At 38.8% G+C, this 16,041-nt stretch overlaps 2 protein-coding genes across 3 annotated transcripts in view; one reads left to right on the top strand and one right to left on the bottom strand.

The window, feature by feature from the left end:
* Positions 1 to 8,700, bottom strand: part of gtpbp2a (GTP binding protein 2a) — a 19,184-nt gene extending 10,484 nt beyond the window's left edge. Inside the window, exons 1-6 of one of the 2 annotated variants that reach the window (XM_016527235.1) lie at positions 8,370 to 8,700; positions 7,068 to 7,094; positions 6,490 to 6,674; positions 5,199 to 5,307; positions 4,914 to 5,111; positions 3,674 to 3,848 (exon numbers count right to left, since the gene is read on the bottom strand). In XM_016527235.1, coding sequence (XP_016382721.1) covers positions 3,674 to 3,848; positions 4,914 to 5,111; positions 5,199 to 5,307; positions 6,490 to 6,674; positions 7,068 to 7,094; positions 8,370 to 8,522 — 847 coding nt within the window. In that variant the 5' untranslated portion in view covers positions 8,523 to 8,700. Of the gene's footprint in view, positions 1 to 3,673; positions 3,849 to 4,913; positions 5,112 to 5,198; positions 5,308 to 6,489; positions 6,675 to 7,067; positions 7,095 to 7,256; positions 7,302 to 8,369 lie in introns of those variants that run through there. The other variant, XM_016527308.1, reaches the window with a different exon arrangement.
* Positions 8,701 to 12,078: 3,378 nt separating this feature from the next.
* LOC107719934 (otoraplin-like) lies at positions 12,079 to 13,671 on the top strand. Its single transcript, XM_016527520.1, has 4 exons — positions 12,079 to 12,389; positions 12,688 to 12,827; positions 12,910 to 13,020; positions 13,104 to 13,671. Exons 1-4 carry the CDS (start codon positions 12,275 to 12,277, stop codon positions 13,125 to 13,127), a joined length of 390 nt encoding a protein of 129 aa, XP_016383006.1. The 5' UTR covers positions 12,079 to 12,274; the 3' UTR covers positions 13,128 to 13,671.
* Positions 13,672 to 16,041: the final 2,370 nt, after the last annotated feature.

Here is a 16,041-nt window from a genome sequence, read left to right as displayed (position 1 = left end):
ATATGCATTGCTAAGAACTTCATTTGGACAACTTTAAAGGCGACTTTCTCAATATTTTGATTTTTTTGCACCCTCAGATTCCAGATTTTCAAATAGTTGTATCTCGGCCAAATATTGTTTTATCCTAACAAACCATACACCAATGGAAAGCTTGTTTATTCAGCTTACAGATGATGTATAAATCTCAATTTCGAAAAATTGACACTTAAAAGACTGGTTTTGTGGTCCAGGGTCACATATAACTTTTGCGCAGATTTTCCCCTGATTTGCAGTCTGGATTAACAGATACTAGTTTCTGAATGTCAGAGCCTGTCTGCAGATTTTGAGAAGTCAGAATTGAGAGATTTCACAGAAAATCACACAGATCACAGTTTGTTTTTAAAGATTCAGAATATGATTCCATGTAGTTGGAGAAAATCAGATATCTTTGGTTTTTTTAGCCAATTTTATAACACATGGTTTTCAGTTGTGCGTCTCTCTCTGCGCACGTCTGTAGTGTTCAGAACGAGCTGACAGTGTCTGGCAGTGTGTGTTCCTCAATCGATCAGTATATGATAACTGTTAAAGTCAGCAAGTATATGATGACTAGTTTTAAAATGCAGACATTAATGATCACTAAAGTCAGCGGAGTTTCCTGTAAGAACATTTGTGGATCACCATTATTTTTTTTTTTCTAAGACAGTTTTTTACTGTGGTTTGACTGATTCCACATTTCCCTACTCCTGAAAAGTACGTAAACACAAACTGTGCTTGGTCATCTTACATGCTGGTCAAACGAGAGAGGAGTTCCTGATCACAGAACTTGCCAGTCTTTATGCAGTCAAGAGGTCTTTACACAAAGATAGTCCTAACTAATTCTGGCATCTGCTGTGTCAGTCTGCTCTGCATGCAAAAACAAAAGCAACAGGTAAACAAAGACGGAGGTCAAGGGTGCTCTGCATCGTCATACATAAATAGATGCTCCTGATCGAGACACATAGTTTAACCAGGCCAAGGTGGAAGTGACACCACGTTATCATCTCGTGTGAAGTACAGGAAACTTGTTTGGAAAGTAGTATTATTAATATTTTGGTAGCGCTTTATTTTACAGTCCTGTTCTGCATGTACATACTATGTGCTCTGTTCAGTTTACTGAATAACGACACTACTGTCTTGCTACAGCTGCTACTTTGGATTTGCCTCATTTTAGAAGTTTACTGTGACGCTGCTTTGAAACAATCTGCATTGTATGAAGCGCTATGGAAATAAAGGTGACTTGACTAATTACAATAACAAGGTAATTGACTCTGAACCTACTCTTAAATCTACTCCTAGCTGCCTTCTATTCCTCAGTACGTGAAGTACACTGTAAATGCAAGTAGTGTAAAATCAAATGCAATCAATATTGTAATTCTATTTAGAGTCACTAATTTAGAATTTACACCATTATACAAAGACAAAACATCTAAGTTGAATGAATCATACTTCACTGAGCCAAGTAAAAGTGAAACACTCATATCTGAGATAACAGCCTCATAGATACAGATTACGTCCAGAGTGTGCAGTTCTGAACAGAAAGTGTTTGTTTGATTAGCCTGACTGGACAGAGACACATAGTTTAACCAGGCCAAGGTGGAAGTGACACCACGTTATCATCTCGTGTGAAGTACAGGAAACTTGTTTGGAAAGTAGTATTATTAATATTTTGGTAGCGCTTTATTTTACAGTCCTGTTCTGCATGTACATACTATGTGCTCTGTTCAGTTTACTGAATAACGACACTACTGTCTTGCTACAGCTGCTACTTTGGATTTGCCTCATTTTAGAAGTTTACTGTGACGCTGCTTTGAAACAATCTGCATTGTATGAAGCGCTATGGAAATAAAGGTGACTTGACTAATTACAATAACAAGGTAATTGACTCTGAACCTACTCTTAAATCTACTCCTAGCTGCCTTCTATTCCTCAGTACGTGAAGTACACTGTAAATGCAAGTAGTGTAAAATCAAATGCAATCAATATTGTAATTCTATTTAGAGTCACTAATTTAGAATTTACACCATTATACAAAGACAAAACATCTAAGTTGAATGAATCATACTTCACTGAGCCAGAAAGTGTTTGTTTGATCAGCCTGACTGGACACGACAGCATCAGCTCACCAAGTCAGAATTGAGAGATTTCACAGAAAATCACACAGATCACAGTTTTGTGTTTGGGTGGGTCAGTTTGTGGTGGGACGCTTGGTTTTCCAAAACATAGTCAGTGAGGGACAGCTTCTGTTTGCTGGTGCAGGAAATACACACTGCACCTTTCAGAATGTGACGTATGCAGGCGTGTGATGAGCTTTAGCAGGTCATCTGACAGCCAAAGGCGTTGAGCGTCACTGACAAGCCTTCCTCAAACTCAGCTGATTCACACCCTCCAGAGCATGGAAATAACAGCGGGTCACGTCCAGCTGCCTGTGTGGCAGGGCAGTAAAATCTGTCCAAAGTCCAGCCGCCTTCTGAGGTTAATGATTGGGAAACTGGATGTGCTTCTGTTTGCATGGATTTGCTTGTGGAAAAGTCAAACTCAGAGAGGTGCAGCAGACACCGCACTCCACCGCCTCTTGCATAATTTAAGCGCGCTGGTGTCACGCTGCAGACAGGGCATCGTGTTCTGCTTCAAAGATGTGCGTGACCCTCTCACCCAAATATCTGCTCCTATTTCTGACACACTACTTTCCCAAACCAAACCAACATAGTGGCATGTCAGCATATGCTCCAGCACAAGGAGCCACACCTCCTGTTACACAATTTAGCAAGATTTTTAGCAAGAAATCTGCAAACTATCACTCATAAAAACGAACTGGTCTGGTTAGGAAAATGATATGGTTATTATATGGTTAATGGCAGCATAAAGAAATCTTTACACCATGTTAGACATGCAATTACTCAATCACAGCCGAACTGAACATATTTGATGTTTAACACACAGTTAACATAGATTTCAGGGTGATGGATTTGTTTCTTATAAACACGCAGCTTTTGTCTTCTCCGGATGTTTACTGATGGACTGGAGTGGTGTGGATTACTTGTGATGCTTTTATCAGCTGTTTGGACTCTCATTCTGACGGCACCCATTCACTTCTTGAGCGAGTGATGTAATGCTACATTTCTCCAAATCTGATGAAGAAACTAACTCATCTACATCTCGGATGGCCGGAGGGTGAACACATTTTCAGCTAATCTTAAGTTTTTAGGTGAAATGTTCCTTTAAGGGTAATTAACCTAAATGGCTTGCTTACAGCTCTCTGCATAATAAACCAGGAGAGGAGTAAATTACAGCCTGTGGCCTGCAGTCACAACTAGACTGCCACGTCTCAAGTTTCCCTATACTTTCATTTAAGACCCACTGGTCCAGGACCAGAGCAGCCCTGAGGTATTTTGGGGTATGGAAGACAGAAGGAATGGGGGGCGACACTTAAAGAGTGTACATAAGATCATATGCTAGGATTACAGAGTAGCCAGAGAACAGCTGATTTATTGCTCCATGCCAAAAAAGGATTGACCTGTCCAAACATTACGAGGTTATTTGTGTCACTTGCCCTGCGTGACTTGACATTTAACAGAGCACGCTTCACCGGCACTATCTGAGATAAACAGGTTAAAGCAAACAGCAGCACAACATCAGACGTGCTGTAAATGCTTACCGATGCCGGTGTTGGCGCTGACCACGAGCATGGCAAAGTCTGGACAGTAGCTGGTCAAGCCAAAGATGGTGGTCTTGAGATATTTGTGGTGGCCTGCCAGGTCTATGAAGGTGATCATTTTTGAGGCAATCTCGCAGATTTCCTCCGCCGTTCGGGACTCACTGTAGTTCACCACCTAGAAGAACAGACACCGATGCAGATTAACATACACATGCAAAGTGCCACCAGAAACCTTTAAGTTCATGTTTAATGCTGGGCTGCAAGAAAATGGTTAAACAGTTGATCACGATTATTTTGCTTATCACTATTATTAATCACAATTATTTGCATTTAAAAATTTGTAACATTTAATCAGAATTACTGCAAGTTCACATAAGCACAAATTAAAAGAAGGTCAACTCGCATGGTTTGCTCGCAGATTTAGTAAACGACTGCATGAAAGAAAACAGACTTCTTGTATTACACTTATTTTATTATATACTCCAGCTTACATGTTTACCGGTATTTTCAGCTCATGAGTGCTTTTTCCGTAATGTAGAGAGAGCATGTGCACATGGTTGCCAGGTTGGGAAGATTAAGTAAACCAATGCGCAAAAAGTGTTTCGATTTATGAAAACAGGTCTGATTGGGGGGGGGATTTAAACTCTTGACATCTGGCAACCGCAACCATGAACGCTTATGGAGGCTTGTTACCAACGCAAGATAACACAAATGTCAAAGTAAAGTGAACTGTTGTCAGGATAAATAACCAGCAGGCAAATATCGCAGAGGATTTGATTAATAAATCGAGAGAAGCAGAAATCGTGATCACGATTAAAATGCGATTTATTGTGCAGCCCTATGATAATCCATAATACACCTTTAGGGTGAAGTTACGGCTGGGCAGTACATATGCAATGTGACTGTAGAAAAATGTGTAAACCACGATACAACAGTAAATATATTTGTGTGGCTATTAGTGGGCAGTTATTAAAGTGTGAAGAGTGAAAGAGAGGCAAGACCTACTGCAAAAATACAAATCACGACACGTCCCGAACAAGTCCAGGCAAGCAAGAACTTGTTATAAAAGGGTATTAGGCACATTTTGAGCTTAGTTTGTTTACAGTTGCCAAGCAACAATGAAACTTGACATCTTATTATAGAAATAAACTGATGTGTGATCACAAGAAAAGTGACACTCTTTACACTCTACGAATGCGCGGTCACAGTTGTCTGAGGCACACCGTGCAGCAGTTCTCACCTCTCCTCTGCTGTCGAAGCCCAGGATCTCAATGCTGATACTCGAGGTTCGTCCGGTCTGGATTTCATGAAGGTGTCTGAAGAGGTTGAGTCGCGCTCTCCCTCTCCCGTTGTCCAGCTCTCCTTGTGTAAGCACACCAAGCAGAGTGGACTTCCCTGAGTCCACGTTACCCAGCACTGCTACCCGCAGGTCCAAGAACTGCAGACGCGTCACATAACGTCATTAACACAGGCCTGAGAGCATCAAACGCATCAGAAGAACATGACACAAACACCAGACGCTTACCTGCTGGTCATCTGGCACTTTCCTGACGAGCACCTCGGCTATTCTGTGTGGCTCGTCAGAGTCGTGATCCACCTCCCTCTCTCTGAGAACTGTGATGTCTGCACCCACCCTGAACACACACACACACACACACAGCACTCACAAACAACTCTACACGCATCCCACTGCGGCTATCAGCCTCACCGAAGCGTCTCGTGAAAACAAGTGCACTTGACCATACTTTAGAAGAGTGCTAATTACTGAAATAATACTTTAAAAGAATATACTTCAGAGCAAACTGAATATAATGTTCTCTGACACTTAACTGCAATGAACTGTAAGTTTAAATGTATGTCAAATGCAATTTGTGAGTGCTTTTTTGACCCACTTAAGTACATCTTTTATGTAATTTAATAATTTCTTCTATTATCTTTGAATATGGTTAAAGTACTGTGGAATGTACTGACAGGCATTTATGATAAACTAAAATATACTTTAATATACTGTCATTTCTTTTGAAACATGCACGTCACGTATGTAATATATTTGTTATTACACATTTGTAATGGTGAATTTGCAATTTAGTACATTTAAAATATCTAAACTTTTAATGAATAATAACATACTACAGTTAAAATATGAAGTACTTAACATGTGCTTTAGTATGTTACTCAACACATCAAAATAAGTGTACTTCTTTAAAGCACAGCAAAAGATTAATAAAACAAAATTTAACATGTACGGTAAAACTCAACTGTTTAACTCTAGGGGAGTCGGAAAATGAGCCCATTTTCAAAAATAGTGGAGTGTTCCTTTAATTTGACATTATTACAAAATGCATTTTTTAAAATGTACTAAGTGCGCTAAAAAACTGTTTTGCAAGTGTCTCTCTTTAAGTATACTTAAGAGACCTTTTATTTCATTAATGTTCTCTGCAGGTGCGTAAAAAAAAAACACTTTTAAAAATACTTTTAAGATTTGACGTACAATACAAGTGCACAATCAATACAATTAATCGCACTATTTTTTCACGATCTTTCTGAAACATTAATATATATGCGGTGCAACAAATACTACTACAATGTATAAATATTTTGCACGTATATTATTATAATTGCATGAGAACTTTCTCTTTTTACTGTTTCGGGGTGAGTGTGACCTATGCACGCCCCTGACACGCTTTGTGAGATTCACCCAAATATTTAGAGCTTGAATTTGACACATTTATGAGACAAGATGAGTTTGTCAGGTTAGTATTAGTATGCAGAATGAGCGTGTAGCGGCTGAGGCCGGTGTCTCTGTGCGTTCGTACTTCTCAGCCATCCTGCGCAGTGTTTTGAGAGAGGCCTTCATGTCCTCCTCTGTCAGGCCCACCAGCAGCCCGTTGTCCTCCACCCCGATCTGATACACCGCCTCGCCGCGGCCCTCCTGTAAGCGCCACTTCATCTGCGTGGCCAGGTGCTCGAAGCGGTACTGCGTGGGGTTCACCAGCTTCAGCTAAAACACAACACAGACCACGCTAAAGATAACAACAACACTGTCTGGCTGAAGGTAGAAATGGAAGTGCTTGGTTGTGATTCGGGCATCAGCAGTACAAACATAATGCAGTAATGAAGGGAGTGTTTTGTTTGCCGGCAGCTAAACACAGCAGCTGAAGTGTATAAAAAGCTCTGCTAATCTACTGCTGCATACATTTACATTTACTCGGACTGCAGCCTGCTCGCTACTTACAATGCATTGTGGGTAACCTATGCATGCGTAAAATGCAATACAAAATATCATCGACCAGGTGTATTCTTTCAACAAACATTCATGCGCAAATCACGCTCTGTTGTGTTCGGTGCATATCTGGTAAATATGTCTGCAGATGTTCGCTTGCGGAGAGTTTACCTTGTACTCAATGTTTCCCTCTTCAGCCTGAAACAAAAGACAGGACAGAGTTAACGCTTGAACCGAGCTCAAACGTCACACAGTTCAGGATTCAAAACCACAAAGACAGAAGAGAAAGAGCCGCGCAGAAAGTCCAACAGATATGTTGGCTCAGAATAGTCTCTTACTGTACATGTCTTACTTAACTACCTTAATTTGAGATCCATTTCCCTCACATTTTAACTGTAGGTCGGATCAGTTAAAGCAAGCTTTGCTATTGCTAACTTCAAAACTATTTAAGCACAGACAAAACGAACAAGGTAGTGTTGAACACGCGTCACAAGCCCTAGGCATAATTCATTTGCTTTTACTAAAGTAGTAACAATCTGGTTCAACAAGTCCAGCTAATGACTGACTTCAACACTGAATCAGCATTCATCACCTCTTCCCGCCTTTCTCTCTGATATTCACAAACCCGTCAATGTGACACAATGAAACAATACGGACCCAATAATGATTCAACAGACTGGAAGTCATAGAAACGGCCCAACCTCTCATTACACTCCTGCTCTCTCATCTTTATTGATGTCCACGTCTCGCTTTTTCTTTCTACAGAAGCTCTCCTTTATTGCCAGCCAAACAAAAAAGTGAAAGCCATGAATTTCTCTCAAACGTTCTGCAGTGTGACAAGCTATAATAATTCAACTCTTATGTAATTAATTATCACACATACAAGCAGTTTTATAAGCTTAAATTAATGGACAGGTTATGTGGAATACATGTACTTGCCACAACAATGTAAAAATACTATTATATTGATTAAATTATAGTACATTTAAAAAAATAAAAAAAACCATGAAGTTCTACTGTAAAATACATTGCATAAGTAAATAATACGACTATGTATAGGGAAAGGTGCATTTCCAGGTGTTACATTTCTTTATATTTGATTTCAAAAAGCATCTTCTTATGGCATCAAAGTTTGTTATGCTGCATTTCATGTTTATTATTATGTTTATAGGGTAACAATGGGCTCAGCTATTTTTGAGTTGCTAGAGAGGCTAATTTTATACGTTTCTGTTATCATGTTTCATCGGTCTTATTATTAGCATATTTTACAGTAATAACCCTGTTTACATTATACAATGACTGTAGCTTCATCTAAGTGTGTTATTATCACTGCAGTTGCAGTCACAAACCCCGAAACAAACAAAACATATACTAATCTCGTTAGAAGGAACCAGAAGTATAAATGCAGTAAAGCGGGAGGACAGTGTAAAACAGGCAGATGTGTTTGAGCACAGCTAAACAGAGCAGACTCACCTCTGGAGGTAGATAAGGCGGGTTATTGCTGGCTTTTGGATATCGGGCTGACCGGGTTTTGAACTTTTTGCTTCCATTTTTGGCGGTTTTTCTGCCGCCGGACTTTTGTGCTGCAGCAGCGGCCCCGAAGAGCTCGGACACCCGCGGGTCCATCCCTGCCCAAACCCTGAAATAATGATGACCGGCGCCTGGAAAACCACCCTGTCTGTCCTACGCCATTCACCCCGCTGCTCCCGAGAGATATAAACACACAGAAAGGCAGCGAAGCATCCTAAATAAGCTCGAGCCGCCGGCGGGGCTCAACCCCCCACAACACAACAACAAACCAACGTCCGGTGTTACAAGATTATCGGTTTCAGTGGGCGGAGCATACATGAATATTCATGAGTTTCCCGGACATGCGCGTGGAACCAAGTGGAACTGAGAATTTCAGTTCACGCTCCTTGTATCTCAGCAGGTTTAATGTTATATTTTAAAAAAGGTAAATATTTTACAGCGTCTGCATCAGATTAAAAATATTAAAAAACATTAATATTGTGGAATAATTTTACTATTTAAAATAAAGTCCCCCCCCCCTGTGTTTTCAGATCTCAACTTCTCCTCATATATATATATCCCATTAAACCTGCTGAGATACAAGGAGCTTGAACTGAAATTCTCAGTTCCACTTGGTTCCACGCGCATGTCCGGGAAACTCATGAATATTCATATATGCTCCGCCCACTGAAACAGAAAATCTCGGAAACCGAAAATCTCGTAACACCGGTTCAAGTTTGCGGAAGTGCGTCATGCAAACTTTCTGTTCATTACGTCAGGCGAAAGTGACTAAAATATATGTTCTTATTTGGTACTGTATTGTATAATGTTATTGCTCTGTGAAACGTTGTCATAAGAGTATATAGAATAGAATAGAATAGATCCTGTGAGAACACTAGAACTGGTTCCACAACATTCTGAAAAAAAACAAGACGGAAGTATCGTTATAATCTGAGTGACTGATGAATATTCATCATTTCGGCATATGCTGCAATCACCACGCAACCTTACACGAATAGCCTGAGGCACATAACAAAAAGTGAAACAAAACATTGCGCTGCTTTTACATCAGTTTTGTTATTGTGAAAAAATAAAATACAATCTATGATCAACTTTTTCTCTAGGGATATTTGGCTTTCTGTTTACTTTGAAGACGACTGTACACTGTCTACATGAGCATTTCTTTATTTAGCTGGTTACACTTTATTTTAAGGTGTCCTTGTTACAGTCTAATTATACATTTAAGTACTGAGTAATATTAATTAACTACATGTAATTACTATAGGGTTAGGGTTATGATTAGGGTTTGTCTTAGGGTTACTTGCATGTAATTATGCATAATTAATTACATTACTTACTATTATAATTGTTATTATAATAGTAAGTAGGCCTATATGAAACAGTGTAACAATGACACCTTAAAATTAAGGGTTACCATTTAGCTTTCTCGGAACGTTTTGTAGCATTTTGTTGTGTTTGAGAACCTTTAAAATTGTTTCAAAAACGGTTAAAAATGTGGACAGACGCCTAAGAGTATAATAATTAAAAACTGTGGAAGAAGAAGCCCCCTGCTGTAAGAAGCCTTTAATCACACCTTTAATTTTCCTCTTGAGGAAAATAAATAAATAATAGGAAAATAAATAAATAATAGGAAAATAAATAGATAAATAAATGACTTGATAAAACAAATATAGTTATTTTTAATAGAAATTAATCCTGAATTAATTTTTTTAAATGATTTTTTTCCTTTATGTATTATTTTCTGTATTTATTTTGATACTTTTTAACTTTTATTTGCTTATTTAATTTTCTATCTATCTATCTATTTATTTTTAAATGTATTTATTTATTCATGCATTTATTTATTTTTTAATATTTATTTATTCTCGCATGTTTTTATTTCCAGATTTATGTATTAATTTATTTCGTTTTACTTCTCCGTGTATAACATGGAAACGAGAGAGGTCCTTGTGGAGCTCCGGCAAAAGGCCCCTGGGGATGTCTTGCCCCAAAATATAAGGTCGCTTGAAAATATTAAAGATAAAGTGTTAAAGAGTGAGTGAGAGTGAATTGGAGACGTTAGCTTTAGCTTACCTCCATGTCAGGATGAAATAGTCTGAGAGAAATGTATTATGGGGGAGGTGTGTGTGTGTGTGTGTGTGTGTGTACTTGTTTATTCTACATTGTGGGGACCAGATGCATAATTTTACCAATTTGGTTAGATTTTGCAAAAATAAAATTATTAAGATTAATTTGGCCTTTAGATAAAATGTTCTGTAAAGGTCAGATGCCCCTGGGGCTTCTTGCCCCAGGAATGGAGTCATTTTGCCCCAAAGGTGGGGCAAGATTGCCCCATTTCATAATTACTTGTGGGGACCAGATGCATAATTTTACCAATTTGGTTAGATTTTGCAAAAATAAAATTATTAAGATTAATTTGGCCTTTAGATAAAATGTTCTGTAAAGGTCAGACGCCCCCGGGGCTTCTTGCCCCAGGAATGGAGTCATTTTGCCCCAATGGTGGGGCAAGATTGCCCCATTTCATAATTTAAATTTTTGTGCCATTACAACTATTGTTTCCATTTGATTCCCATAATAGTATGTAGGGTGATGCATAACGATCCTCTACATGCATATGGAGATTGTTCATGGGGTTCTTCCCCTACAGAGTGATTTAAAGTAAGTGCTCAAACGGCGCAACAGCGCCACCCATCTGCAATAAGAGAAATAGGAAATATTTCACATTGACCAAGTAGGAAATATGGATGTTTCCCCAGCAAGAAGCTGCATATTTGGACCACACCAACTGTTTTGAAAATAGTTTTGGTTGTTTGGCTTTTATTAAACATTATTGTAACTTATCTCCCCCCAAAAATGTCTACAAGATAATGATGAGTTAGTTATACAGTATCAGTCCTCAAAATTGTTTGGGTGGCATCACAAAAGCAATTCAAGTGTTCTGACCTGATCAATTATCTTAAAACAAACAAACAAACAAACAGAGTAATCCAGTAGTCACGCTGTCACAGTATGGAGCTTGTTTTCTGTGTTTTCCTGTTCTCCCGCCTTGCTTTTGTTCATTGACCTAGTTTCTGTCTCCCCTTGATTTCATTAGTTAGTTCACCTGTGCCTTGTTAATTATCCTCATTTGGTAATAATAATAATGTTTTATTTATATAGCGCCTTTCCAGGGCTCAAGGACGCTTTACAATGGTCTGAGTACTTTAGTTCCCCTTTCAGTCCAGTTCATTGTCAGCTATTGTCGTTGAGTATGCTGCTTGTGTCTCCCTGTGTGTCTATTGAATCTTCATCATCTTGGATTATTATTAAATGCTTACCGAATCATCTTCGTCTTCGCATTATAACAGTGTCTGACTGCGCCATCCACAGTATATACTGCCATTACTATGTAATCAGAAAGAAAACCATTATTTCGACAGTCTTCAGTGATAATTACAAGCCACTCAAGTGCATTTACACGGCTAGAAATGACAGGGATTTATGCTGATATTGTTCATTTTTGGAGGGCACTTTATTTGTGGTTTAAATTGCAGATATGGGAATGTGTAATGTGTTGAGAATGTACACAAACAGTGTTATAAACTGTATTGCCTTCATTTATTTTCATACATAGGCTATTCATTATTGCTTCGTATGAAGCATTATGCAATGTTTGTTAATAAAAGTGCTGTGCCATGTTATTAGACTGCAGCTGATGATGCAGCAGACATGCGAGTCAGTGTTTGTCTGGAGAGTGAGTGTGAGTCCGGAAGCGGCTGGTTTTCCCTGGAGCTGGAATGTGCAGCTGGACTCTCAGCAGGGAATGTGCATGCAGTGAGAAGTGATCCCTCCCTTACGATTCTTTGAAGATGGACAAATCACTCGGCCTGATCTTCCTGTGGATCTGTGTGGGTCACATGGCACACGCTGCTGTCATGGAGAAACTGGCAAACTTCAAGATCTGTGCAGACAAGGACTGCTCATGTGAGTTACACTATTCATCACAGTACACGGCAACACTATGTTTAATGACTTGGAAACAATATTAAGCTAGTTATTAATTATGATTACTATTGTCCAAAGCTATTTCTGTTTCATAGATGCTTGTAGCTTAGATTGTGTTGAGAGGCAGGTTTCTTAGTGACAGCGTACACCACATGTTGGTCAACATGTTTTCAACAAACTGCATTTTCTTTCCTGGGCAATAGTGGTGGGAATATTCAGTTATTGTTTTATTTTTGTAACTGTTCTTTGTTTATGAAGACTGGTTTCTGTCTCACAGATGTGATTTCAATGGCTAAAGCTCTTGAAGACTACGTCGCTTCAGACTGCAGATACATCAACCTGAGACGTGGCCAGAGTATCTATGTGTTTTCTAAACTCAAGCCTGTAGAGGGAGCCGGAGTCTTTTGGTCTGGAAGTGTGCGTGTCTTTACATTTGACATTTCCCTCAGCTGATCTGACTGCAGACCCAGAAATCACAGCAGCAGCTTTGCTTTTGCAGGTCTACGGTGAGCGCTATGTAGACCAGATGGGTGTGATCGGATATTTCCCCAGTAACTATGTCAATGAGACACACGTATTTCAGGAGAAAACGGTTGAGATCCCAACCACTGTGAGTATTTAATCTACTGCTCTTCACATTATACTTTTTATCCTGACAATGCATTTTATATTTGGTTTTCTTTCTCTCTGTAGGACATGGACTTCTTCTGTGCATAAAGACTGCAACTTACACTAGCGGTTCTCAACCGTTTCGACTCTAAGGCCATTGCCCATAGTTCACAACAATATTCAAAGGCCCCCTATAGGCCTAGTTTTGTCTTCAAAACTTATTTTAATCTAGTTTCTGTAAAGTAAAATAAGTCACTGAAATAATAATGATTCAAATAAGAGCTTAATGTTCTTCAGGGATCGCACTCTTTTTAACCAATTATTTTACACAACTTTTCCAGTCGTTTATAATAAGAATTAAGGATAGAGATTTGAAATTCATTATTTCTCACAGTTTCTACATGAGAAAATTCTTTAAAGCCTGGCATAAGAAAAATGTATGTTCTTTATAAAAGTGGCCAAAACTTTTGTAATTAGTCTACCTCATATCTCAAGGTTTTCCAAGACATTCTTCAAAGGAAAAAAAAAAGTTGAGTGGGACAATTAAAATTTTAATTAGAGTTGTTTTAGCTTATTTTCATGCCCTTTTGTCTTATTTCAAATCACTTTAAGCCATCTTGAGGCCCATTTGGAGGTTTGCTGAAGCCCTCTTGTGTGCTTTATGTATTCAAGTTTTTTTTTAAATGCATTTCAATAAAATATTTTACTTTGCATCTGAAACTAGCTATATGGGACTGTTGCCTTTCTGAACCTTTCCATTTGCTATTGAGGATGAACTGAATGAGTTATACCAGTTTTTGAATAATCATAAAATATTTTATTATTTGGAGCAAATTTTAAATGAATTATGCGATTAAATGACATTGCCTGGAATAGAAAAGTACAGGAAAGTATTTCAATACTTGTATACTATGGTGTATCTTTTGGCTATATACAACCTCTTGCCACAGTAAGCAGGATGCATGAAAACTCTTGAGTAGATCTGACTTCTTTAGCAGGCCGCTTATTAAGTCCACAGAGCTTCAGAATTGTTCAGACTCATGTGACACATTTTATAAACTGAACCTACAGCTTCAGAATATTTCACACAAAACTCTAAGGCACATACCAAACAATTTCATCCTTATTTGTCTAAATGTTGACCTCTGTTTCAAGTTATTCTCTAGTTCATTAGCTCGTAGAAGTCTGCGTGTAAATAAACACGAGTAAATAAAGGTTGTTCCTGTGCAGATGTGGACGCAGTGGAGGCCAGCGCTCTCTGTATGTGTGCGGATTCATCTCTGATATGCGCTCTGTCCATTCTGATGGAGTTTAATAGCAGAAAATTGAAGGTAATTACCTTGAAGAGCATTCTCTCTCTCTCCCTCTTGCTGTAGTGACATTAATGGATACTACCAAATTCAATTTGCCGTCTTCAATGGAGCTTTTGTTTTCCAGTGTCAAGCCTTTCAATTACTTACTGCTGTGTAGGCAACCATAACCTTATTTCATGTTTTGTATGTGGATCATAATTTGTCCGCAGCAAAAGGAACAGAGACAAAGATGCTGCGAAAGACCAAAATGACCTCTATTCCTTTGATGCACTATATCTGACAAATGAATTGTGTGTGTTTCGTGTCTGCATGTGTGCAGCTTTAGGCCTGCCTGTCTGTTTTTCCCCTTCGGGGTGGTTTGAGTTTGTTTTTTCATTTTTATTATTAAAATAAATAACCATTTCTCCTGCAATTGAGTCCTCGCTTCATCTCCCCGCACGCACCGTGACAGATCTGGTGGCCCTCCTGGGCACACCCGCTGAAGACTGTGACAAAATTGATAGTTTGAGCAAAAATATGGGCATTCTGCCATCATTTACTCACCCTCATGTTACTGACATCGATAACACGTTACATTGAGGTTCCCTTTGTAAAGGTTTTATTATAAAGGTGTTCATAAATGACTAATAACTATAAAGGCGGAGCTGACGGCTCATGCGACTGAGGTGGAGGCGGAGACCCGGAAGACCATGACAGAGCCGGAGTGACTGAGGACAAAGATGGAGCCAGACGAAGCCTGAGGGATGGAAAAAGAGCAAATTTCAGTGGAGACAAGAGAAACTCTTCCAGAATATTATAAAAAGGCTCAGAGGCCAGCGACAGTGATAATGATCAATAAATGGGGGTTATGCGCAACAGACTTCCGTATTCTGTAAAACAGGTCTCGTCGCTTCCGCTTCAAGTGTTTTGTATATGCTTCGTTAAATATGAAGCTGTTTTACTCAAGATGCCTTCAAAGTTGATCATAACCAATGTTCATCACATATGCGGATTGATATCTAAAAATTTTTTTTTTTTATTCTTACTCTTTTCACTCATATTTAGATATTAAAACTGAATAAAACAGCAACAATAAAAACAACCAGCTAGTTTAACTGATTACCTTAAAAGTCCATAGACATAACCATTAGTTAATACGGCTGTTAACACGTTCTCCGACAAGCAGATGAGACCTGTTTTCCGTGTTTGGTCATGTGACGTTCGACATACACCCCATAAATGATTTGTGTGTTACATTAATGTTCACTTTCACGGGTTATTACCGTTTATAACTCGTTAATAAATGGTTTACAGCTGTTCACGTTACATTAATGTTCACTTTCACAGGTTATTAAATGAATAGTTCACCCAGAAATGAAAATTTGATGTTTATCTGCTTACCCCCAGGGCATCCAAGATGTAGGTGACTTTGTTTCTTCAGTAGAATACAAATTATGATTTTTAACACAAACCGTTGCAGTCTGTCAGTCTTATAATGGAGGTGAATGGGAATCACGGTTTTGAGAGTAAAAAAAACATACACAAACAAAACCTAATTAAACCCTGCGGCTCGTGACGATACATTGATGTGTAAAGACACGAAACGATCGGTCTGTGCAAGAAACTGAACAGTATTTATATAGTTTTTTACCTCTGATGCACTGCAATGTCTGAACTGTCCTGAGCGCATCCTGAGCTCGACACAGCCGGTGCGTGACTAGCAATCGTGA

This window comes from Sinocyclocheilus rhinocerous, unplaced genomic scaffold (assembly GCF_001515625.1).
Source record: "Sinocyclocheilus rhinocerous isolate Xijiao unplaced genomic scaffold, SAMN03320098_v1.1 scaffold1813, whole genome shotgun sequence".
NCBI classification, from domain to species: Eukaryota; Metazoa; Chordata; class Actinopteri; order Cypriniformes; family Cyprinidae; genus Sinocyclocheilus; species Sinocyclocheilus rhinocerous.
The sequence above is the reverse complement of the archived record's forward strand: the minus strand, read 5'-3'. Positions and strand labels throughout refer to the sequence as shown.